Here is a 26,820-nt window from a genome sequence, read left to right as displayed (position 1 = left end):
GTGAGATAAACACTCCAGATATGAGTGTTGCTTTGGGTGAGCCAAGTCCTGAACCTTGACGAACATCTTTAAATAAGTAATAAGTTCTAAGACCCTTCTTGCCTCCTCACCTGACGACTGACTAGGATTATAAATATAACGCCATTTTGTAGCTTCAACATGCTCAGAGGATGCCAATTACTGTGACCTTGCTCATTGTTTTCTAAGGGTTGACTGTCTTTAGGTGCTAAAAGAAGTCAATATGGAGGAAAGGTCACCAAAACCAGGGCTTCTAGTTCCACGTACAGATGCATTCTTTAAGATTTATACTGTCTCAGTACTACAGGAATCCCCAAAGGGAAGCAGGAAAGCCAGCATGACAGTACATCACTATATTCCCATCTCTTTGGGAAGGTGAGGCAGAAGGATCGCAAGTTTAAAGCTAGGCTGGGAAACATTTCATGTTTCAAAATAAAATTTAAAAATACGGGTCTTGGGTTTAACCATCAAACAAAAGCAAAAGCAAAACAAAACAAAACACAACCATCAGCAACAAAAAGCAGAGGAACAATCTGTGCATCTTGAAAGCCCATGGCTAAACACTTTGAGCATGCGCAGGACACAGACCTCATTGTCACCGTTATACTGAAGCCTCTCACCAACCCCTGTGAGACAGTTCCTTGTCAGCGCACCATGATGAACAGGACAATGAGGCACAGAGCGAGGAAGTGGCTTGTGTTAGAACACACAGCTCACACATGGTAAGTCAGAAACAGAATACCTTGATTTCAGAGGCTTCTGTCTTATTTACTAGGTTCCACTGGTGACATAATACACCTTCATACAGATCACAGAGGAGGTTGTGATTTACCAGCCCTGGCCCAGGTCTTAGGCAGAAAGTAGGGAATGACTGGGCTACCCCAGTGTTAGCAGTAGGGAAAACCTCTTTATGAACTTCTGGCTTGTGAAAATATAAAATTCAAGTGAGAGCATTCTTTGGGCAGTAATTACTTCTGTGCCTGGGAAACGCACATTTTACTCCTCCATATGCCTTTGTGCCAACCAGCCCCTGGGGAGAAGTTTCTGGGATGCGCTGATCAGCTCACCTGCTGGATGAGGAGGTTGCAGATTTCCTGGAGCAGCACAGTGAGCCTCCCAGGGGAGCAGTACCCCTTGCAGGTGGCCCAAATCAGACATACCACATGGAGCAGAGGCCGCAGCCTGCCCTTCACCTCAGGAAACTCCGTATTTTCCAGTATGTCTAGGTGTGGCTGGAGTGGTAACAGGTGTACATGAATGTCCTGGGCCTCTGTCAGGGCTGGAAGGCAACAGAGATGGTCAGCTATCCCTGCTGGGGTACCACCTACCTCAGGGAGCCCCCATGTCTGGAAAGCAAAGAGTTGGCAAGGTCAAGCCTACAATTTCTTTCTGACCTGAGAAGACAGCCAGAAGATGGGTTCAGAAAGCTTCCACCCCTCTATAGAAAGTCTGAAACCTAGAGCACTCTGAAAAATTTAGAATGATGAACTAAGAAATTCTCTGACAATATTCTTGTATCAGGACTTCTTGCTGGCTTTCCCAGCTGACTTAGTTATGGCTTCCCTTGCAGTGATGAAACGCCATGGCCAAAGCAATTTGGAGAGGAAAGGGTTCATTTAGCTTCTGCTTCCATATCACAGTTCACAGTTGGAGGAAGTCAGGACAGGAACTCAAGCAGCAGGAACCTGGAGGCAGGAACTGATACAGAAGCCACGGAGGACTGTTCATTTTGCTTTCTTATAGAACCCAGGACCAACAGTCCAAGGATGGCCCTGCCCACAATGGGCCAGGCACTCCCCAACCAATCACAAATTAAGAAAATATCCTACAGGCTTGCCTACAGTCCAATCTTATAGAGGCAGTTTCTCAATTAAGGCTCCTTTCTCTCTGATGACTGGCTTGTGTCAGGTTAAAACCAGCTAGCTCGCAGCCTCAGTCTGCAGCTCCACATCAGCAGGACTTCTACCTTGATTAATGCTTGCTAATGACTTTGATGCTGCTATCACAAAGATGACACATAGACAGCTGATGGGACAAGTGTAAAAACCACAGGAGTGTGCCTTCAAACACTGACCAGGCACCTCTCAAGTCTATGACTTAGAACACATTTAACATCAGCCTCAAAAGGTGGCTGCTCTGGAAGGTAATTTCATGAGTCCTCCTGGGAACAGGAGGCAGCGAAAATGGACTCTTCCTGGAGAACAACACAATGCCAGGACTGTATCATTCATTTAATAAACTTCAGTGTCTCTAGTGAGGCTTTAATAGAAACTTTTGTGAGTGAGTACTTAGGAAAGAGAGGTCGCAGGGGATGGAGGGCTGGTATGGCCTGAAAATGGCAAGATGCTGCTGGTTTTCAAAGCCAGAGCTGTTCCACCACACTCTGAGGGAGAAGCCTTCCGCAGTCATCCTGTAGTAACTGACAGGGGAACGTGGGAACACTGGTAGCACTGACATGTGCATAGCAACCCAGAGGAAATGGAAGCCAGACTGAAGGGAATAGTTGTAGATGTTTCCCTCCTGGGCAGGTGGTGTCTATGAGAGCAGGTGGACTTACATCATATTACAAGGGTGAGGCTCCATGTCTACCCTAAAGGAAACCCAAAACATCCCTCAGTTAGCTGCAACTTTCAATCTATCCGGAATTTTTCTACCACTAGACATACAGCATCCTGTAAGACTTAAATAATTTCCTAGGCTCACTGTGTAACTCCACCAGCCCTGTTTGCCTGAACAAGAGGAGTGGTAGGCCTGTTCATTCTTCTGAGCCTCTGGTTCAATTGCCATGAGGCCCAAGGGACAGAGGACATATGAGTATGGGCTTGTACTTTATATCTCAAGTGCGATGACTGAGTCAAATGACATGGCACTCAGATACGAGCAATAATTCTGTGTGGGAGGCTGACAGTGAGTATTAGAACCATTGATCTGGGGCAGAGAACCTTAATATCCAACAGCCATTCTGAAGAACATGGGCCCTGGATTCACATGTGTTGTTGGGAGCTGAGGTTGAGATGCACGAGTGGGGCAGAAGAGGCTGAGGCATCTGCACAGGAGCCTCATCTTTGTCGACCTGTGTGAAGGGCCTTTAAAACTCACTCTCTCTACACAACAGGACATCTGATTGTTTTAAGACTAATATTTGGGAAAGCATGGCTTGCTCCCTAGCTCAAGCAAGGAGTGATCACTTTGATTGAAAAATATATATATATGAAGACAGACAGAGCTAGGATTATTCTTGGATTTGTTGTTTGTTTTGTTTTCAAAGATACCTTTCTCCTACATTCTGAAAAGATACTGGTTGCTGGCTCCACTTGGATCCCCAAAAGCAACAGTTCTCAAGTCTCTTATATAAAATACTACAGGGCTGGCACAGACGCTGCACAACCCTCTGTGAATGTGGAATCTTCTCTCTGCCACTTAGAGTATCTACCACAGTGATGAGGCTGAGCAGTTGCTCAGCTGCGTGCTCCATTTTGTGCTGGGGGTAGAACCTAGGGCCCCATGAACGCCAAGCAGTCACACTGTCACCGAGCCTTACTCAACCTGTTAAATAAGTTCTGAATTTAATTTTTTTGAGAATTTGATACATAAGTATTATATATTTATATTACTTCCACCCTTCCCTCTTCCCCCTCAAACTCCTTCCATGTCTCCTCACTCCCTTCTCAAATTAGTGAGCTTTTCTTCTTCATTATAGGTACATATATACCTGTGTGTATTGTGATATATATATATATTCATATACATATATATACATATGTATATATGTGTATGTAGATAACACACACATAAATACATATGTGCATATATACATGGCCTACTGAGTCAATTTGGTGTCATTCTTATGTATATGTGTTTAGCATGGAGCACTTGGGATTAGATAACCTATGATGGACTTTGTACCTAGAGAAACTAATTCTCCTTCTCTCACCAGCCACTAATTGCCTGTAGCTCTTCAGCTGGGGCTGGAACCTTGTAAATTCCTTCCATCTGTGTTGGTATGTCATCTGGTGTCATTATAAAGGCTTGTTTTAAGTAACCATATTGTTGAGATGTCATGTCTGGATGTCACATCTAGAAGATATTAGGTAGCAGCAGTATCCTGGACCTTGGGGTCTTACAAGCCTTACAACCCCCTTTGCCAGTCTTAGGGGTTGTGTTGTTGTATGTACCAATTGGGACTGAACATCCATGGTCACTTGATCTCTGAATTTTGGCCAGCTTGGAATTTCTGTAATAGTCTTCCTTTGCTGAAAAAGGTGAATTCTTTGATGAGAGTGAGAGCTACACTTACATGTGTATAGAAGGACAAATATTTAGACCAGAGTTAGAAGCCATATTAGTGTAGGGAAATAGTAGCAGAATCACTTCTAGAGACTATGCTGTCACTAGCCATTGGCTAGACTTGCAGTGCCTGGGTGGAACTTCTGCGCACTGAGCAGGCCTTACATTTAGTTACACAGCTATCCATTAGTCTCAAAACAAAAGTACCACTATCACACCATTGGGGATCTCTTGCTAGGCCAGCCTTTGCTGTGATCAGTAGGCTTTACAAGTGGATAGAACTATTACTGATCGCTCTTCTCCATTGTCAGCTTGCATAGCACCTTAAGTCCTCAGGGTCAGTTCTAGCTGGATTCTTCTAAACACTCTGTTCAAGCTGTGTCCTGCCTTCAACAATAGAGTCTTACCTTTAAGTTTTGGGAGGCAACAAAAGGTAATAGTAATAGTCTATATTCTTTGGGGAGTTTCTTGAACCCAACCAACAACTCAAAGATTTCCCATGCCGGTTAGATAGTTATGGCTCCTGTGGGGAGAATGATCACCCTATGTGGTATAATTCACACACACACATACATAAATACATATATGCATGTACCCCAATATGTATATATAATTCATATATATGTAAATATAATTTCATACATTATGATATATATCATAAAATAATGCTTATTTGTGACTTTTAAAACATTTCTCTCTCTTTCCCCCTCTGAATTACCCTTTCTTTGCTTCTGCACTTGCATGGCACCTTAGACTCACATCTAAAGACTCGGTACTAAGAGCCTCAATAACAGAGAATACACTGAGTTTGTCATTTGGGGTCCAGGTCATCTCATTCAGTGTATTTTTTTTTAGCTCCAACCATTACCTGAAAATTTTACAGTTTACTTTACTTTACAGACGGATAGGACCCCACAGTGTATATGTACCACATTATCACCAGCTAAAGGACATTTAGGTTCCTTCCATTCCCTATGGACTCTGAATAGAGCCGCAGTGAACAATGCACGTATCTGTGGAGTAGGATGTCAGGTCTTTCACACATATGACAGGGATGGTCTAGCTAAGTCATAGGGTCTGTTATTTATAGAGGTTTTGTTTGTTTGTTTTTGAGACAGAGTTTCTCTGTGTAACAGCCCTGGCTGTCCTGGACTTACTCTGTAGACCAGGTTGGCCTCAAACTCACAGAGATCCACATCCTTGTGCTGGGATTAAAGGTATGTGCTGCCATTTTTAGTGTGTGGCTATTTTCAGCTTTTTAAAGAGTTCTTCCCACTGATTTCTGAAGTGGCTTCAATGGTTTGCAGTAAGGTTCTCCTCTCCTCCCAGTGTTTTCTGCATTTGTTGTTTTGTTCTTCACACTCTGACTGGGATGAGGTGGAATTTCAAAGTAGTTTTAGTTTGCATTTCCCTACTGGTTAAGGATGCTGAACACTTTTAAAGATACTCCTCTTGAGAAGTCTCTGTTCAGTTATAGAGCCCATTTTTCCTACAGTTGTTTGTTTCCTGGATTCTTTGTTCTTTTAAGTTTCCAGCATATTCTGGAAAGTCATCCTCTAGTGGATGCCTAGTTGATGAAGATTTCCTCCCTTCCTGTGGGTTTCTCTTCACTTAATTGGTTTTTTTATTTGTTTGTTTGTGTTTATTTTCTGCACAGACGATTTTCAGTGTAATGCGATCCTATTCTTTAACAGGTCACTGTAATTCCTGAGTGAATGGAGTCGCTCAGAAGGTCCTTTCCCATGCATGCCTTCTGGCAGGTATTGCTTGTGTCTTCTTCTGGCACACTGAGGCCTCTGATCCATTTGCAGTTGATGCGTGTGTGGAGTAATAGATACGGGCCTCCCTTCCTCCTGCTGTGAGCATCCAGTTTTCAGAGCACTGTTTGTGAGCAATGTTTTCTTTCCTCCAGTGTGTATCTGGGGCACCTTTGTCAGTATGAGATGGCTTTAATTGTGAGTACTCATGCTTGATTTGGTTTGTTGTTCTACATGTATGTTTTTATGCCAGTCCTGTGCTATGTTTATTATTATAGCTTGAAATCTGATATGCCACACTGGTGTGTGTGTGTGTGTGTGTGTGTGTGTGTATGTATGTGTGTGTATGTGTGTGTGTCTGTATGTATGTCTCTCTGTGTGTATATGTGCCCATGTGTGTGTATATGTGTGTGGCACAGGTACAAGCAAGTGCTGGAAGTCAAATGTATTGCTGTATGAATCTCTCCACCTTTCCCCCTGAGACAAGGTATCTTACTAGATTGAAAGTTTTCCTGTCAACTAGGATGGCTGGCCAGAAAGTCTAGGGCTCTGCATTCTCTGCCCTGCAATGCCGGGTTTATAGGTATTCATATCTACAGCCAACATTTATGTGGGTGCCAAGGTTTGAACTCAGGTCCTCATGCTTGCAGAGGAAGTGATTGTTCTGAACCATTGTTCCACCTGCCTATTTTATATTTTGTATAGTTCTGTATTGTTGTACTGTATTCATTTATTTAAACCTTGACAATCATATGAAGTATTTTGCTGGTAAACCCTTAATAACAAACTATAAGGGAAATGCTTTTATGTCTCCATTTGCTAATTTCTGATATAAATATTCACAATTGTGAACTAGATACAGTTTTAAGCTACTAGCTTATCTGAGTACTTCTCGGGGAGTAGAGGTGGGAAATTAAGAGAGATGTATAGACAAGTGGGCCAGCCCTCTGTGGCTCCAGTGCAGCTCAGAGCTTTGCCTTCTTCCCAGGCATTCTACCTTCAAACATCTCTGTTTGGAGCTATGACTTCATCGTATCCCCCTGCCCCACTTCCACAAAAGTCAGGTGTTGAAAACTGATGGTCAGTGGGAAGAACTAACCAGAGGAGCTGATTAGGGAATGAGGGTTCCTCCCTTGTGGCTAGGATTAAAGGTTTCTTGTACCATTCTGCTAGCTTGCCTTCCACTTCCATATGTAAAGAGAGAGCATTTCTGTTCCCCTCTACCTCCCCGCCCCCAGGATGCAGCAACCAAGTGCCATCCTGCAGGAGGAGAGCAACCCTTACTAGACAACGGAACTCCTTGGTTATAGTCTTGATCTCCTCAGTCTCCAAAGCAGTGACAACTAGATGACCCAGGCTGTGGTAGCTGTTAGGGTAGTATAGGTACACCGAGTCAACCGGAAACCAGGTTGCTCTGTGTCAATCGTTCCGTAGCTAGATAGTCCTGCCCCTGGGGGGGAAAGTCAATTCTACTTGCTGTTTTCCAAGCAGCTTCAACGTCTAATCAATTCACTTTCCAATCATATTTGTTCCCACACTTCATCCTTAGTTCTCTGACCTCTACTCACACCCAGATACTTCAGTTCGTCCATCACTCTTTAGTCCATACAGAGCCAATGAACTGTCCAATTGTGGCTAATAAGAATGATGCACCCACTGTAGCTACTCAGGATAAAGAAAGCCAGATGTTCTGAAATTAGATTAGACATGATAAAAAACAGTCAATAGTCTTTAACACCTCTTTAGTCATGTAGGCTCTGCCAAATTCCTGACCAAGGCTCTCCCTAACACCTCTAATCTAATTTTCTTTTTCTCCCATCATGGGAATTGAATCACATATTTAAAGGACTTCTGCTACTGCTGTACTGTACGTTTGATACTATTATAGTGCTGTTTGTTTTTCAAATATCACTCGCAGCTTGCAGTGGATTGGAAAGAAAAAAATTTTTAAGCTGGCCTACAGAAATAAATCTTTTCTAAGCACTAGTGCATGTGACCAGTGAGTTTCCTAATGTGCTAGTGTGTGAGATGCATGTGAGCGTGGAGTAACCAGTTCAGAGCACACTCCACTTTATGCTGTTAGCTGAGCTCTAAACATTAGGCATTTGCATGATACAAGTGTCATATACATGCTGTGCACACTGTAGCACTGCCTCCCCACTGAGATCTCCCACATAAAATAGCTAAAGTTATAATGGTTCCTTGAGGTCCGTGGGGGGATCTGTTTCAGGTGCCCTTGCCAATACCCAGAGCCATAAATGCTCAATCCCCTTGTATAAAAGGGTATGCTACTTGTGTATAACCTAGACACACAATGGTGTGTATTTGTATTGTTGAGTTTTTTTCTTTTTGAGTCAAGCATCTCATTGGCCTCAAGTTTGAGATCGCCCAGCCTCAGCCTTGTAGGCCCTGGGATTTGCAGGTATACACCACTATGCCAGGCCTTCCTGCATTCTTGAAAGCTGCTCATACTAACTAGTAGACTATAAATCCTATAGAGAGAGCTGTGCATTGTGGTATTTAGGAAATACCAACAGTAAATAAATCTATGGTTTGGGTACAGAACAAAATGAAAATCATGGTCAATTGAGTCCATGAAGACCAATCACAGATGCGAAGGGCTGATTGTATATAAAATGAAAACTTATTTCAATCCCAAGTAGAAAAATGGTATAATTTGTGGATACAGGGCATTTTTCAAGTCATTTTATAAAACACTTGTCCAGTCATTTCTCAAATCCACAATGGTATACCATAATAAATTCTGGTGATATCTGCATATGTCAACTGAAGCTCAAATTAGAAGCATGCATAAAATACCTGGGACACAGTAGCTCTGGAGAAAGAGGGAACTGAAGCTTCAAGAAACATCTTGTTCAAAGCAGCTGTATCTGCTGGCTCAGGAGTTACTGTAATGGCTTGTGGGGCTAGGGAGACCTCAGGACTCTATGACAGCTCTTCTCTGTTGTATAGATCACTTTAAAACCCCAGCACTGAAACTGGGTGTATAACTCATGCCTATAATTCCAACACTTAGGATTCTATAGCAGGAGACTAGAGTTCAAGGCCAGCCTAGGCTATATACTAAGATCAAGGCCAACGTTAGCTAACCAGAAAGATTCTATCTTAAAAACAACAACCAAGATACACATAAAGAAAGGAAAAGAGAAAAAGATACCCTGTCACTGAATCTTTTATTCCCAAGGGCAGAAGGACAGGGTAAGTGCAGCAGAACCTTCCCCTAATGAATAAAGATGTTAAGGGACCAACCAATGGGCAGTGGAGAAAGAAGGTGGTCTGGGAGTTTTAGAGAGGAGAGAGATAGGGGAGAAAGGAGAGAAGGGAGGAAGATGCAGGAAGAGAAAGATGGTCCAGATTCCACGTGACTTTAAATAGCCACAGGTAGTTATGAATATCATATAAGGGATGGATAATTACAGGACAACTTGTCGTATCTAGATGGGCAGTTTATATCAATATCAATTGGCTCTGAGTTCGTTGTGTGTACATTTTGTAGAGTGAGAATTTACTGATATAAATCTGACTGATAAATCACAAGCCTCTAGAGATTTAAATTTTACCGGGTTACAGGGATTTGTGACCTCTAACCATGGGAGTAGGGGATGGGTGGTATGTACAAAATATATACTCTCTGGCCCCCGTGGTCTTGCCATAGCTGACAGTAGTGTGGGATGGTGCCTATTCTAATATTTCCTGCTACAAGTAAGATGACAGAGGGGTCAGCTAGTAAGTTCTAGATATAGGACACCAATATTGTTAACTAACAATTAGACCTTGATTAGGTATATATTTTGGACATACATGGGGCAGAGTATTTAAAAGAAATTCTGAGAGAAGAGGGTACTTGAAAATCACTGCTTAGATTAAATGTAATTCATATGAAATTGAAAATATCTTTAAAAGTGCATATTGACCTACAATACTAAGAACAAGGAGGGGTTTATTAGAAAAATGGGGCTTGGGAGTTGGGGCACAAACGTACTAGCAAGGGAAAAGGAAACCCTGGGAAAATGCATCTATGTCTTATCATAGCCCTTGCCAGCTATGCAATTTTAACAAAGGCTGATCTTGTCTGGCACTCAGAGGGACAGGAAATTGCAGTCCCATCTGAACAGAAAAGCCAGAATGGTACTAGAGACAGACAGGAGATTTCTCAAGATGCCAAAGGCAGCGTAGAGTGACCTGGCCTCCAGAGGTAAGATGTCACCTCTGTCACTGCGTATATTCATAGTGTGGTGCAGCTAATAACATTCTTCCATCTAGATTATCTAACAAGCTCTGAAGGAGGCAAGGAAGCAGGCATACCAGAGCCAGAGTTCCAACCACGGAGAGGTTGCACGGTTATCTAAGGCCATGGGGCAGCTGACCTGCACACCTAGCTGCTTCCAGATTCTCTGTTCCTGCCTCCATGCTGTCTTGTGGCAGATAAGAAGGTAGCAAGGAAGGAAAGATGCTGACATCACAAAGTGAGAAGTAGACAAGAGCGCTAAAGAAAACTTTGAGCCAAATAGATTTGTGGAGAGACTTGCTGCTGGTCCTCACCTGCTTCAACATCTCTGAACATGGCTTTGAAAGCTGGCAAGTAGCTGCTCTGAAGTTTGTCCAGGAGCTCAGCCATGCCCCTCACCTTGATTGTCATTAGTTGATTATAAATGTGTTCCAGGTCCTCACACCTGCAATGCCCAAGAGGAGGATGTAAGTGAGCACAGGGAAATGCTGTCACACTGTGATGCCCCACCCTCCTGCAGGCAGAGAAGAGCCCTGCCTCAGGTGCCTGCACAGAGAGAGTGAGCTACAACCCCAAGAACCCAACTCCGACATCCGTTTCAGAACAGTAAGGACAAAGCCGGAGTCAGAAACAAAGGCTCAGAGCTCCAGGAATACCCCGTGGCCATACCAGCTGGTGACCCAAAAACTTGGCAGCTGGAGGTCATTCGTTCTTATAGCAAGGTTGGGGCAGGGAAGCAGAATCATTGTTGAAGTGGGACACCTAGACAAGGGCCTCATCGTAGGTCAGGAAATGGTCAGAAACTGGGTGACCATGGGATTCTCAGCATGGCAGTGCAAGAGGGCTGGAGTCCTACAGGCCAGCTGGTCCTACGGACATAACACAGACACTCTGTTCTATGTAGGGTCAGGGACATCTGCCTCCAACATCTGCCTGTCTCCTCCAGAAAAGACTTACTGGCACAATGATAAATAGGAGGAAAGGCATGGAGGGTAGGAAGGGAAGTAGTCAGAAGCAAGAGTTAGGTAATTCTTGTTGGGAAAACAGTGGATGCTAAAGATGAGCTGAGACCCAGGACAGGCAGTGTTGTGGTCAATGTCCAAAATCCCTTCTCCCAACCCCACTCCCTGCCCCCAGATCCTTACAGAGGTGTATATACATCTAACCTTGGATATTCAAGTAAAGGGGAACAGAAATTAGAATAAACGTACTAAGAGTCTGGGATGGAGAGATAGCTCAGTGGTTAGTACTGACTATTCTTTCAGAGGATCCAGGTTTGGTTTTCAGCACACACATAGTGATCCGCAACTATTTTCAACTCCAATTACAGGGATCCACTGAAATCCTGTGATCCACATATATACATGCAGGTAAAACATTCATTCACATGAAAAAAATTAACAATCTCAAAAAGGAGGAAAAGCAATGTTTTAAGTCTCCATTCAATTATACATAGACATTGTTGAAAGAATCCCTGGTGATCTGACAGTGTCCCAGAAATGAAGGGTGTCTACTGAGCCTCAGGGAAGAACATGTTCCCAGTTCACAGAAAGAAATTCTACTGAGTCCAAGAAATCCAGTTGTCAGCCCTAGGGAGGATGAGAAACACCTGCATGTGGGACTAGAGTCAATGGTGGCTCTCCAAGGCCAGCCCTGGATTTTGCTTCTGTTACCAGTTCTCTCCCAGCATCTGAGTATGTGACTCCATGCCTACCTGCTCTTCCAGAACTCCAGCTCCACCTTGGGGGTGGGATTGTCCCCTTGTATGAGTGCCTGAGAAGACTCTCTCTTGAGTACCACCTGGATTTGGTGGCTCCATTTGATCACTGCAGACTCTATGGCATAGACAGTGGACTTGTCTATGGAATCCAAGCTGCAAAAAATAAGAGAAATCCCCCAGTATGTGTGAAAAGAATTCAAGAATAGTTATTCATCCGTCTTCTGTGGCTATAACAAAATTTCCCCAGGTTGGGAAACTTAGAAGAAAAAAGAAACTCGTTTAGCTCATGCTTTGGAAGGTCAGAAGTCCATGATAAGGTGCAGGAAATACTATGGGTGGCACTGTGGTAGTAATAAATGTGTTGAGGTTCACACAGCAATGAGAAAAGCCAAAAAGTAGGGAGGGGATAGCTTTGCCCTTTTATAACAGGTTAATCTGGAGGGAGCTAAGGTCCTCCAGGATTTACATTAGTCCTCTCTGAGGGTAGTGCTCCAAATGACCTAATTGCCCTGCACTAAGCTCCAAGTCTTAAGGATTCCCACCACCTCCCAACAGAACAACACTGAAAAAAAAATAAGCTAATGCACAAAACTTTGGGGGAACAAACTTAAGCTAATTCAAGAAATACACCTGGGTGTTTTCAAAAGAGAACCTTCTAAACCTCTCTAAAATTCCACCTAACCTACAAATCCTTTTGTTTTTAAAAAGTGTATCTGTTCTTCTTCTTGAGCTTCATTTGGTCTGTGATTTGTGTCTTGGGTATTCCAAACTTCTGGGCTAATAGCCACTTATCAACTAGTGCATACCATGTGTGTTCTTTTGTGATTGGGTTACCTCACTCAGGATGATATTTTTTAGTTCCATCCATTTGCTTAAGAATTTCATGAGTTCATTGTTTTTAATAGCTGAGTAGTATTTCATTGTGTAAATGTACCACATTTTCTATAGCCATTCCTCTGTTGAGGGACATCTGAGTTCTTTTCAGCTTCTAGCTATTATAAATAAGGCTGCTATGAACATAATGGAGTATGTGTCCTTATTACATGCTGGACAATCTTCTGGTATATTCCCAGGAGTGGTATAGCAGGGTCCTCTGGTATGCCCAATTTTCTGAGGAACTGCCAAACTGATTTCCAGTGTGGTTGTACCAGCTTGCAATCCCGCCAGCAGTGGAGGAGTGTTCCTCTTTCTCCACATCCTCACCAGCACCTGCTGTCTCCTGAGTTTTTGATCTTTGCCATTCTGACTCTTGTGAGGTGAAATCTCAGGGTTGTTTTGATTTGCATTTCCCTGATATCTATGGATGTTGAACATTTCTTTAGGTGCTTCACAGCAATTTGATATTCCTCAGGTGAAAATTATTTGTTTAGCTCTGAACCCCATTTTTAATAGGGTTATTTGGTTCTCTAGAGTCTAACCTCTTGAATTCTTTGTATATATTGGATATTAGCCCTCTGTTGGATGTAGGGTTGGTATAGATCTTTTCCCAGTTTGTTGGTTGCTGTTTTGTCCTATTTGCCTTACAGCAACTTTGTAATTTTATGAGGTCCCATTTGTCAATTCTTGATCTTAGAACATAAGCTATTGGTGTTCTGTTCAGGATATTTTCCCCTGTACCCATGTGCTTGAGGCTCTTCCCTACTTTCTTTTCTATTAGTTTCAGTGTACCTGGTTTTATGTGGAGGTTCTTGATCCACTTCGACTTGGGCTTTGTACAAGGAGGTAAGAATGGATCAATTTGTAAGAACAAAATATGGGTACTCTGGTTATTCTTAGAAGGGGGAACAAAATACCCACAGGAGGAGATACAGGTGGAGCAGAGACTGAGGGAAAGACCATCCAGAGACTGGCCCTCCTAGGGATCCATCCCATACACAGTTATAAAACCCATACACTGGCTGGGCGTGGTGGTGCATGCCTGTAATCCCAGCACTTGGAAGGCAGAGGCAGGCAGATTTCTGAGTTCGAGGCCAGCCTGGTTTACAGAGTGAGTTCCAGGACAGGCAGGACCACACAGAGAAACCCTGTCTAGAAAAACCAAAAAAAAAAAAAGCAAAAGCAAAAACAAAACCTAGACACTATTGTGGATACCAATAAGAGATTGCTGACAGGAGCCAGATATAGCTGTCACCTGGAAGGCTCTGCCAGTGCATGACAAATACAGAGGGGACACTCTCTGTCAAGCATTGAACTGAGCACTGAGCCCCCAATGGAGCAGCTAGAGAAAGGACCCAAGAAGCTGAAGAGGTTTGCAACACCATAAGGGAACAACAATTTGAACCACTCAGTACTTCCAGAACTCCCAGGGACAAAACCACCAACCAAAGAGTACACCTGGAGGGACCCATGGCTTCAGATGCATATGAAGCATAGGATGGCCTTGTTGGACATCAAAGGGAAGAGAGGCCCATGATACTGAGAAGGCTAGATGCCCCAGTATAAGGAGATGCCAAGATAGGAAAATGGGAATGGGTAGATTGGTGAGCAAGGGATCAGGGGATGGGTTAGGGGATTTTCAGGGGTGGGGGAACCAGGAAAGGGGACAACATTTGAAATGTAAATAAAGAATATATCTAATAAAAATAAGAAAAAATAAAATAAAAAGTGTGTCTGTGTGTTTGTGTGTCTGTGTATGTATATACATGATCATGTGGATGTGTATATGCTGGTGCCTTGCCTGTGCATGTGAATATGGAGGCCAGAGTTTGCTATCTAATGTCTCTGGCATCTTTCTGCCTTATGTTTTGATACAGGGAATCTCATTGAGCTTGCAATTCATTGGTTTGGCTAATCTGACTGGCCAAGAAGCTGCAGTGATCCATTTGTCTACACTTATCCCCCAGTGCTGGGATTACAGGCACACAATTTCATGCTCAGTGTTTTATGGGTGCTAGGGCTCTTAACTCAGGTCCCCATGTTTGTGTGCCGGGCATTTTACCAACAGAGCCCTCTCTTGGGCCTTTAACGTATGAATTCTACCCTTTCCCCCATAATAGAATCTTAAAGCACATCAACAAACTGTCTAAATCCTTTTCTGGCGATATATACTCTTGTATATATCAGCATTATATGTACAGTCAAGGGCTCACCAATATTCTGAAGACTAATTTAAGAACTTTAAATGCCACAAAATCTTGTCAAGGAATGAAACATTGAGAAGTCATCCAAACATCTGTCCCTGCTTTGAATCTCACCAAAGGACAAGCTCACTGCATAGCACAGAAGCTTATCTTTGACCAACTAGCTCTTCCAGGAGACAGTTTGACACACCTACCTCCCCAGGACTTACCAGAATGATTCCATTCTGTCTTCAGATTTCCAACAAGGAATCTTCATATACACAAGCATACACACACACAAATACACATACACACACATTCCATATACAAGCCCAGATACCACAATAATAGTAACTGCATTTTCACTTTAAATAAATTAAAATAAAACTTAGACTGGCTCCTTTTCAGTGTCTTAACAGGAAACTGTATATGCCAGGCAACAGGGACACAGTAATGGAGAAAGGAAATGTACAGATGTATAGATGATATTTTTACACTGGGAACTACCTCGACTTAATGTGAAATTTATATTTGCTTAGAAATGATACAGCACAAGTGATTATGAAAGACATTAAAAGAAAATGTTCTCCTCCCCCAAATGATGCAGCCTGTGTGGAAATTATCTACGATGAACAAAAAAAGACAGACTCAGCAAGGATTGTATACATGAGCTGAATGTTATTAAGGTATGGTATAGAAGAGCTGGGGAAAAGGGAAAGATTAATTGCATTTATTTTGAAAATTAGACGTTTTTATTAAACTACAGTAAGTTTTCCAGTTAACTAGGATGCTACTTCAAATTATATACAGATGTATACTGATTTCCCACATAAAACTACTGAGAAGTATGCTGCAATTGCATGCTTTACTTATTCTTTAGGTACATCATGGCTCCTGAGCCAACACAATGACAGCCAGGCCACACTTCTGCAGGAAGATGACCTATTGCCACAAATGCATAGAAATGCTGGGTAAAGACATAAGAAACAAATATGTACATACTTAGCCTGGATTGGAAGGGAAAAATACTCCTGGGCACAAAGACAAAGAAAACTCAAAGTTGGAAGAGTTGAGAGGAATTAAATGGAAAACATAATGCTGTGATGCAGATTTGGTGTGCTGGCACAAGACTGTTACCCTATGCTTGGGGAGGACGAGGGAAGAGAATCTTGAGCCTGAGGCCAGCCTGTGTTATGTAGAAAATGATATGATGACTTAGGACAGAGAATGAGAGCCAGTCTCAAATAAGTAGGCAAGACAGACATAAACAATGAAGGTTGCAGTTTTAATGTCCACTCAGAGGCAGGGGACATTGACTCCCCAGTAAAGCCAGATTTTTCTGAACTTGAGGTTAAAAAAACCAAACAAACAAAAATCTCCAGGGTGTGGAAAAAGTCTGCAGCTGCTGGGGAATGGAGACTAAAATGGCAGTAAGAGTCTGCAAGCTAGAACTGTGGCATTGCACACTGGGGAATGCAGGTAAGGGCTATATAGCCACGGGATTTGCTGTCAGTTGGACATCAGCCACATCTGGAGAACTCTGAAACCAACATGGTTGATCTGAGCCCTGAAATGATTTGGGTAAAAAAATTAAAAAAAAAAAATCTGTCACATTGCCAAGAGAACCTTAGGAGACCTCAAGCAGTAAAACTGGGCATGGGGCAGAATCAGTGTGAATACACAGTCCAAAGATGTTGGCAGAGTCAACAGTGGGCTTGTGTGTGGACTGAGATATGCAAAGTCAGGAACAGGACAAGCCCTGTGGAAGATGGTACAAATGAACCAGTTTCTGTGTCACAGCCAAAGCCTATGGGCTGGTGCTACTTACACTGGCTCACTGTGGCCATCCACAAACTCCACTTTTTCTGAGCCAACTGGAAGAGGCAGCAAGGTTCTCCCCTTCACGTGCTCAAGGATTACCAGGAGGTCAGACTGAAGAGTGTGGGCATGATGCCTGATGTCTTGACATACCATGTGGGGCCAGTCTAGATGGTTCTTTTCATTGGCCAGGACAGGAATAATGACCTGAAAGAAAGAGACACCAAGAAAGCAAGAGGATTGCAAATTCAAGTCAGCCTGTGCTACATAGTGAGACCTTGTCTCAATAGGAAGAAGAAAAGAACTCAAATGGAATTACCTTGCATGGGTAGATAATGCTGCTTCTAGAAGCCATGGGTTATTTAATGCTCAAATCCTAGTACATGGGATACTTCCCTATGATCTACTGGGGAAAGAGCCTCCAAAAGTTCTCAAAACAATACAGCCTATTGGTACTACTTTGGACTGCTCACCAGAACTAGGCAGTAAGACCCTATTGCTGAAGACAACACTCAGATTGGATACAAGACATAGGGAAATCAAAGGAGAACTGAACTAGGTAGTACTGGAAAGTACTAGGCAAACTGTTGTGGAAGACAAGTTATCAATAATTTAACCCAGATGTAGATACTGTGTATCACAATACTGACTTGTCAGACAAAATACACCTGCTGATGGAACAGTGACATGACTGTTGTGGGTAAAACCAACTGCTTCTTCATTGAAGCTGAGGCACTCTCCTGGTGAAATGCCCATGGCTGCTAAGGTTGTTAGCCCTATGGGAGAATCTACTACTAGTGTTCCGACAAATGGGCATGCTGTTAAGTTGCCTTGTATAGTGGGGTCTGAAGGAGAATATACCCTATAGGCTCATGTTTGAATCCTTTGATTCCCCCCACCCCGCCCACTGGTGGAACTATTTGAGAAGGATTGAGAGGTGTGGCCTTGTTGGAGGAGGTATGTCATGAGGTGAGCCCTTAGGTTTCAAAGACTTGTGCCATTCACGGTGTGCTATTTTTTCCACCTGTTTGCAAATGATGTAAGCTCTTGGCTGCTGCTCCAGTGCCATGTGTACCTGCTGTTGTACTCTCCACCAGGATGGTCATAGACTACCCATCTGGAACTGTAAGCCCCCATAAGCTCTTACATCTATTAGTTGCCTTGTTTATGGTGTCACTGGAGTAGAAAAGTAAATAAGACACCTTCTAAACACCCACAGGCTGGTGTAGCTATTGGCCTGAGTCAGAAAAGCCTGTTGGCTATGGACAGTGGTCAAATTAGAAAATCATAACCTGTCAAAGTACTCAGAATAAGAAACTGATGAATAGAACATCAGATGTTCTATATGGAACATCTCTGAAACCCAAGTCAAGGCCTAGGGGTTACTCTAGATGAGGAGGAAGCAGAACTGTGAGCACCATAGAATGGGGCAGAGGGCTATAAAATGCTGTCTTTTGGGTGTGGTAAGGCTCTGGAAATCATGAACATATAGAAGCCATGACCAGCTGAATAAGATAGTTACTCAGACACACAGACACACAGACACACAGACATACACAGAGAGGGGGGAGGAGGAGAGGGACTGGCTAGGAAGAAGGGGTCAGTACGAGAAAGGGAAGAATTAGAGAAGGTAGTGGAACACATGCTAATAACAGGTTGTATAAATTTAAAACTATCCATAATGAAAAACTAAAGAAAAATGGGAAAAAAACAAAGACTGAGAAAGGAAATATAACTAGAGGAGGAAGAAAGAGAGGAAGGAGATGGGGAGGGGAGAGTGGTAAGAAAGAATTTCCAGATCCCCATATACATCATTATTCAGGTTGTTGTACTGCCAGGCCTAAAACTAGGGTCTCACCTTACATGTTGCCTTGATCTTTGGGGAAGTCAGGGAAGCCCCCAACAGCCTTCCTCCCATTTTCTTCTCATCTGTCTTGGAAAATGTCCCCCAGACCAACAGTCCTTACTAGGAGGGATCAGGTACAGTGGTAGCTTAGCCCTTAATGGAAGGCTTCGATTCCCTCTAACCCCAGGGATTATTCAAACAACTCAAACATGTACTCACACACAAGCCTGGGCTACCACTCCACTTTGACACTATAAAGTACATCTCCCACAGTGCCCAGGTCACTCTGTTCTGAAAGTCAGTTGCATGTGGTCCTGTGTGGCAGACTGACCTGTTCCTCTCACTGGGAAACATGACAAACACTGTCCATGTCCTCTGTTATGCTAGGAGCCATATGTTGCTCTCTCCACCAATCCTCCCTCCCCAACCCCTTCCTCGTCATCAGGGTGAATATGCGCAGACCAAAATCATCACAAAAGACAAAATGTAATGATTTTCTTTTCTTCAAAACTGTAGCCATTGTTTTTCTGTACTTCAGTGTCAAGATTTAGTAGGTTGCTATGTATGGTAATGCTAAATACTGGCCCCCAAGGTCTGGTTGTCCCCAAGGACAAGGAGAACCTCACCATACACCAAGTGATGTTACGTAACCTTGCTTCTAGATTTAAAACTATTGTTTGAATAAAGATGCCTATAGCCTGTTGCTGGGCAGAAGAGAAGTAGGTGGGGTTTCAGTTCCTGGGCTTAGAGTCTGAGGCAGAGACCATGAGCGGAGGAGAGGAGAGAGGATAAGGAAGAGGAAGACACAAGGAGATAGGTGGCTTTGTAAGAACATGGCCATGAGGACCAGCCAGCTGGAGTAGGAGCAGCCCAGGAGGAACATGGCAAGTTATTTCTTGAGTTTATGACAGGGAAGTACACAAAACAGCATAGGGTGGATATTAGCCCAGTTCTACCTCAAATCCCTTCAGAATTTCCCCCAAACTTCCTACAACCTTTTTCTCTGTTAGTATACACTTGCTGGTCTCTAAGGGATGCACCAAAATGCCAGGCTCTAAGGAAGAATGTGAGTACTTAAGGATCAATTGAGATTCAGTCTCTGCCTTTAAGATCCTAGAAAAATCCTTTTCATGTCCAGCCTTCTACTCCAATTCCAACGTCCAATGTAAATGTGACTGAACTTAGGGTATGATCCTTTTTGTAGGTTTTTTTTTTTGAGCTCTCTAATTATTATCTCTGCTCAGTATGTGTTTCCAGAAAGACCAGGCCAGAACCATCTATTCTGCAGCCACTGGGACTTATTCATCAGCTTTGGATCCATTTTTTTCTTTCAGTGACTTCCTGTACCTATTACCTGACTGGCACAACCATGTCTGTCTGGTGTTTCCATTGTATTATATTATATTATATTATATTATATTATATTATATTATATTATATTATATTATATTATATTATATTATATTTATTATATTATATTATATTATATTATATTATATTATATTATATATTATATTATATTAGTTGTTGTACTGTAATAGGAAGTGCTCCTCGTAAGCTGTGCTTTTACAAGCTACTAGTGATGAGCTTGGTTTTAAACAGCTCTGAAACTTCAAGAGCAGCTTGATTCAGGAACTCAAATGACCACTAGGTCCTTTTTGCCTTGTAAATTCTCTCTTCTCTAAATTATTTTGTTCTAAAGCTCCCTCTGGATCTAAGGTGAGTTTATCTCATACTCCAAAGATTATACACCCTTTAAAGCTCCAGATGAGTATAAAAGAGATGCTTCCATGAAAAGCTGGGACAAAGACTGGGACTCACCCCCACTGTCTCAGATGATTTCTGTATCCATCTTTCAATGTGGGAAGGGCACCTAAAGAAAAACTGTGTTGGGTGGCCTTAACCAGCCCATTTTTACCCTACTAGTGATGGAGTTAATGCCTACTCACACACCCAAGATCACGTCTATCTACATGGGTTTCTTTTCTTTTCTTTTTGACTTTCATCTTTTTGTCATGTTGATCAGCTCATATTCACCCTGATGATGAGGTGGTATTGGGGAAGGTAGAGTGGTGGAGACAGTAACACGTATGACTCCCAACAGAGAAGACAGGTTTCCTGTGTGTTTGGAGGACCTTCAAAGAAACAGTTATTTCTTTGAAGGTCCTCCAAACTTTGTTAAAGTGGAAGCAATACTTGGAGAGTCACAATGAACCAATAGGCAAGATGAGGGCAATGCCATCAGCACACCTTAGAACCATAAAGAGTGATGTCATTGGATGAGAAAACACTCAAACTTCAAGTTCATTGCCATGTGTGGAGTAGCCCCACAAAGTAAGGAGGTCACCTGCCCCCAAGCAGGCTCACAAGTTGGAGGGCTATGGGGAAATACAGGTAGCTCCTGGACTTGAACCAGCATTGGCTACAGAAAGGTAAGAAGAACCAGTTGGAAAAGTAAAAATAGGTTGTCAGGGCCCAGGACATTGGACCAATGTGTGTGGGACACCTACAAAGGGACACAGTTTTAGGTGTCTTAGTATGTTATTTAGGATAACATTTCTTATGCTAGACCTTGTGGCACATGCCTTCGATCCCAGCACTTGCAAAGCAGGGGGAGCTAGATTGTAGAAAGTTTGAGGTTGGCCTGGATTGCAACTGGGTACCCCTGTTCCTAAAACAAAAATTAAAAAGGATAAGATTTAATAGCAACCCCATCAGAGCATATGAGCATGAAAAAGATAGTTCAAGATGCTCACCTTACCCTGCTGATGGCACAGATACTGGGATTGAACCCAAGGTATGTGTCATTCCAAATCCCACTGTCCAGAGGACAAATGTACAGCCAGCTACTTGAATGGTAGGAAGAATAGGCTGGAAGCAGTGAAAGGAGGGGAAGGAGGAGGGGAACGGGGAGAGAAGAGGAGAGGGAAGGAAAAGGGAGAGGGGGAGGGGAGGAGGAGAGAACAAGGGGGAAAGGGGAGAGGAAGGCAGAGAAGGAGGGAATCCTGATAATGCCCTCTCCAAACATTTCTCCATTATTGCACCCTGAACTGGTACAGTGAGACAAAGAAGATGCTATGATCATAGCTATTCCTCTCACCAATGCCCTCTTGCCTGTTCACTGACAAATGCTCATAAGTAGGAGGGCTAAGGGTGAAATATAGGTAAGTCCCAGGCAGGCAGAAAGCAGTGTGGTTTACAACAGGTTTACATGAGGTGCGTACATCTACAGGCAGAGAAGAAGACATTTTTTTTCCTGACTTAAGTGGTGTGCAGTGAGGGCAGAGAACAGGGTAAGGGCTGAGAAGCTAAGTAAGCTATTAGGAAGGAAGGATAACACAGGACAAGGGGCCAGATTTTATAGGGATATGGGATCAGCTCTGGGGTTCAGGACAGAAGTAGATGGGAGGCCTTAAGGATTCCTGGTACAGGCTTTGAGAAAAGCCTTTGTGAGTAAGGGACCTGAGGTGTTTTAAAATTATTTCAGTTCATATTTAAATAGACAAGCATTTACATAGTACAAGTATCATGAATTATCTACCCACCTCTGTGCCTCAACGATTCAGTTCCCCAAATATAGATTAGTTTTCCCCTGTTCCTCCTGTTCTCTTTCTTCTCTATTTTCCATTCACACCTTTCTCTATACAGAATATTTTATGTAGCTCAGATGTCCTGGAACTCACTCCATAGTTCTGGCTGTTCTCAAACTCATCATAATCCTCTTACCTCAGTATTTCAAATACTTAAATTTCAAGTACTGAGCAGCAATTTCCAGTTTTCCATTCTCTTTAAATGTGTTGTTTTTTTATTTTTATCTTTTATTTTATGTGTATGATTACATTGCCTTTATGTCTATGCACCATGTGTATGTAATGCCCACAGAGGCCAGAAGATGGTGGTGAATCCCTTGGAACCAGAGTTACAGGTGGTTGTGGGCAGTCATGTGGATGCTGAGAATCAAACCCAGGTCCTCTTGAAGAGCAGCCAGTGCTCTTAACCCCTGAGCTGTCTCTCCAGTCCCTCATTTCTCTTTTTAACACAAATGATTACATACTATCTATAAATTCTGCACTTAAAAAATCATATTACCACATTATTTACAATAGAAAAGAACTTGAATAAACATTTACCTTAGTTTGCTTTCCATTGCTGTTATAAATAGCACCATCCAAAGCAACTTGGGGAAGGAAAGGGTTTATTTGAGCTTATGCTTCCTAGTCACAGCCCTTTACTGAGGGACTCAGTAACCCAAAGAATAACCTGGGGGCCGAAATTAAAACAAAGACTAGGGAGAGGTGCTGCTCCTGGGCTTGCTCTTTATGACTTGCTCAGCCTTTCTTAATATAATCCAATATATATAATCTTAACTTGCCCAGGGGTGGCATCACCCACAGTGAACTGGACCCTCCTATATCAGCCATCAATTAAAAAAAAAATGCCCCATAGACATGCCTATAGGCCAACATGATGAAGATAATTGGAAAAATGTGTTATACAGTATATTTGGGTTTAACAAACAAACAAACAAAAGATTTGTTTTATGTGATAACAGAAAGAACCATGAGGGTGTTGACTAAGTGAAAATGTCCTGTGAATCCTCATTGGCTAAGTGAAGCGACCCAGTGGATCCTCACTGGCTAAGAGAAATGACCCAGTGGATCCTCACTGGCTAAGTGAAATGACTCAGTGGATCCTCACTGGCTAAGTGAAATGACTCAGTGGATCCTCACTGGCTAAGTGAAATGACCCAGTGGATCCTCACTGGCTAAGGGAAATGACTCAGTGGATTCTCATTGGCTAAGTGAAATGACTCAGTGGATCCTCATTGGCTAAGTGAAATGACCTAGTAGAATATTAATAATAGTCATGACTCTTAAGCCAGGCAACGAACAACTGCACTGTTGTGGCAGAGGAACATTGGAAAGAGGTCCCAGACATGTACAGAAAGTGATGTCATCAGGATATGGGGTGTGGGGTTGGGGTGCGGGGTTCAGGAACTTGGAAAAGCAGAAACATTGGTTGGGGGGGGGTGCACCAATCATAAAGTGGTGGTGACAGGAGGAGAAAGACTCAGAGAACCCAGAAGCCATGCGACTGGAGGACCTTTTGATTGTTGAAATAATTGTTAAGTCAGGAGAAACCTTGAAACTCACAAAGAGATAGATGCTATGTGACTCCATTTACATAGGTACATGTAGACTAGAGGAGTCACATCAGGAAGACAATTTGGAGAATGCTATTTGGGGAGTGTAAGGACAGGGATCTGGGTGTTTTGGGTGAGTATACTTTCAATAATGTTGGGTAAGGGAGGCTTGGAGATGTGTCATACTTGGTGTTGTGCCTGACAACATTATATTGTATGATTAGGAACTTGGGAGGGGGAGGATTTTATGTTATTGTTGTTTTTTAAATAAAAATTATACCTTAAAGAGTATTCTGTATCAGTATTTCACTATTTAAATGCCCCATAATTCATTCATTTACTCCTTAACTGAACATTTTTGTCTTCAATCTAAATTTTAAAAAAACCCATGGACTTTGTGCTATATACCTATACTCTTATCTCCTGGGAGGTGGAAGGGCGAGAATTGGGGGTTAAAGGTCATCCTTAGCTATATAGCAAGTCAGAGCCTGGCCTGGGCTCCATGGGACTCTCTCAAAAGAAGAAAAAGAAAAGAAAGAGAGAAAAATCTCTTAAATTGTCTATTTTATGTATATATGTATAATCTATGTGCATGTATGCTACATGTGTGTAGGTACCCATGGAACACAGACAGTGTCAGATCTCCTAGAGTTGGAGTTTCAATCTTCTGTGAGCTTCCTGACCTGGGTATTTTGAACCAAACTTTGCTCCTCTGGAAGCGTGCTTTTATAAGCTCAAAGTCAGCTCTCCAGTTGTTAAAGTTACTTTGGATTTCTGGACTGGATTTCCTTACTAAGTATGCAGTCCCAAGCTGTGTTCCACCCTCCACATATACTAATTTGTGTCTCTCTCTAAGCCTTTAAAATAACATTTTATTTTATTATTTTAAGGCTACATATCTGTGTGTGACTATCTAAGTGTATATGTACATGTGACTTCGGATAGTCATAGAGTTTAGAAGAGGGATTAAATCCCCCAGAGCTGGAGTTACAGGTGGTTATGAGCTTCCTGGTGGGTCTTTTGCAAGAGCATATGTACCCTTAACTGCCTCTTCCTGATCAGAAGTCAGTGTAACCCTAAGATCAAGGCAGCATCTGAGACTACATGCATCTGTCTTTCCTCTGAAGCTGAGGACACTTCTCTATAATCCTTTACCAGGGGACATGACCTACAAATGGACTTCTGTGCAGATGGTATTCAAACACAACACAGTAATAAGACTATTCAACTTAAAACCTTAAAGAATTTAATGCTAGCCTAGCTTCCCTAGACCCTGAGAGCTTGCCCATCCATCCTATTCCTCCTTGGAATTCTCCCTTTCACAGTAAGTAGGGAGCTAACATTAGATATAGCAAGGAACAGCCGTGTCCTGGCTTTACCACTAGGGTCAAAGTTCTAGGTACCCTTACTGTCTTCAGTCTCAAATATTTTGAATGCAGGATCTGATGCATGCGTTTGAGAAGCAGTCCATGCATAGAAAATTATTTTCTTTTTCTGTGCTGTTTCCAGCACACAAGACATCACACAGCTAGTATTTGCACACACTCATTTCACAATTGGCTAGACCTAGAGAGGGCGAGCCTCCAGAAGCACACGTGCTCAACTAGCAGGAAAGTTTTCTTCCTTTGGGAAGGTCTTCAGGGTTCAAGAATCTCACCCAACTACCCTTGTGAAAATCCTCTGAGCTCTGAAGGCCCATAGGCTCCACCCATGTCCCTTTTCCCAGAGGTGGGAGAGGCTCTTCCCAGTGCCTGCTTGGCCATTTCCAAACTGCTGCAGGCACAATTTCATAAATGTTTGCATGGTAGATGAATACATTAAAATCAAAATCAAACCGCCTCCTTCTAAACTTCTTTGCAGAGGTAGATAGTGTTTAAAGCAGTGCAGCTCCTTCCCATCCAGCAGACCAACTTTAACTCAAAATTCACCACTTTCTTGTCCTCAGCCCTTGCTTGCTGACTTACAAAGCTGTCAGGACTCAGGCATTCTACACACTATGGCTTCCTCTTGAACTAACCTCCGGGCCCAAGGGGGGTTCTTATTGTGACCTGGCTTTCATCAGGGTTTTGGTTTACTGGCAGCTCCGCCCTTCCACCCCAGGCTATGCTCCAACCTCAGTCCTCTTTCTTTCAGACTCCACCCCCGGCTCAGTCCCTCCGCCTGTGACCCCGCCCTCGTACCCTCCCTCTGCAGCGTCGCCCCACCTCTTTGGTTTTGACTCTTCCCCTCATGCACACGCCCCTCTCCCCACCCCCCCTTAGGCTTCAGCCTGTGCTAGCAAGGGGCCATCCACCCACCCTCACCTCTGAGAGCAGCGGGGCCAGGTGCTCCAGTGGCACCGCGGGGAGGTCCCCGCAGAGCACCGTGCCGCGGAGGCTGTGATTTCCCGGAGGCTCGGACTTAGTGCGCAAGAAAAAAAGCCCCTTGGCGCGAGCTCGGCTGGGCTCCGGTCCTGCGTCCAGACTGGGTCTCACCACCAGGCCCCCTGGCCCGGACTGAACCACCAGCAGCGGCCGCGGATCCGAGGCAGTGTTATGATCCAGGAAGGCTTGCAGCAGCCGCCCTGCCTCGGCTGTGCCTGCGCAACGCTCCCAGGTGCCCGCGGCCGGACGCAGGCTCCGAGCAACAAAAGTCCCCAGGAGCTGCAGCCTTGGGTCTCCAGGCTCCTCGTCCCCAGACTCCGCCAGCATTGCCTGCTCCTCCGCACCCGGCATCGCGCGTGGCCAGCTGCAGCGTCCGTTTCCCTAGCGACAGAGTTGAGAGGCCCTCCCGCCTCTGCTCTCCTTATATTGGGCACTGGACTCTAGCTCCGCCCCACTAAGTTAATAAGGTAGGCAGGGGCTGAGAAGGGGCGGGGTCGCGTCATTGTTGCTGGGAAACTGGTGAAGGCTCTCACTTCCAGGCTGGTCTAGTAAACTAGATG

General features: G+C 43.4%; 1 protein-coding gene across 1 annotated transcript in view; it reads right to left on the bottom strand.

Moving 5' to 3' along the window:
- Positions 1-26,611, bottom strand: part of Dnah9 (dynein axonemal heavy chain 9) — a 347,292-nt gene extending 320,681 nt beyond the window's left edge. Inside the window, exons 1-5 of the mRNA XM_052195119.1 lie at positions 26,201-26,611; positions 16,919-17,115; positions 12,026-12,184; positions 10,626-10,756; positions 1,086-1,297 (exon numbers count right to left, since the gene is read on the bottom strand). Of these exons, the coding sequence (XP_052051079.1) occupies positions 1,086-1,297; positions 10,626-10,756; positions 12,026-12,184; positions 16,919-17,115; positions 26,201-26,611 (1,110 nt within the window). The remainder of the gene's footprint in view (positions 1-1,085; positions 1,298-10,625; positions 10,757-12,025; positions 12,185-16,918; positions 17,116-26,200) is intronic.
- Between the last annotated feature and the right edge of the window lie 209 nt (positions 26,612-26,820).

Source organism: Apodemus sylvaticus, chromosome 10 (genome assembly GCF_947179515.1).
Source record: "Apodemus sylvaticus chromosome 10, mApoSyl1.1, whole genome shotgun sequence".
Taxonomy (NCBI): Eukaryota; Metazoa; Chordata; class Mammalia; order Rodentia; family Muridae; genus Apodemus; species Apodemus sylvaticus.
Note: the sequence above shows the minus strand (reverse complement) of the source record. Positions and strands in the feature narration are given on the sequence as shown.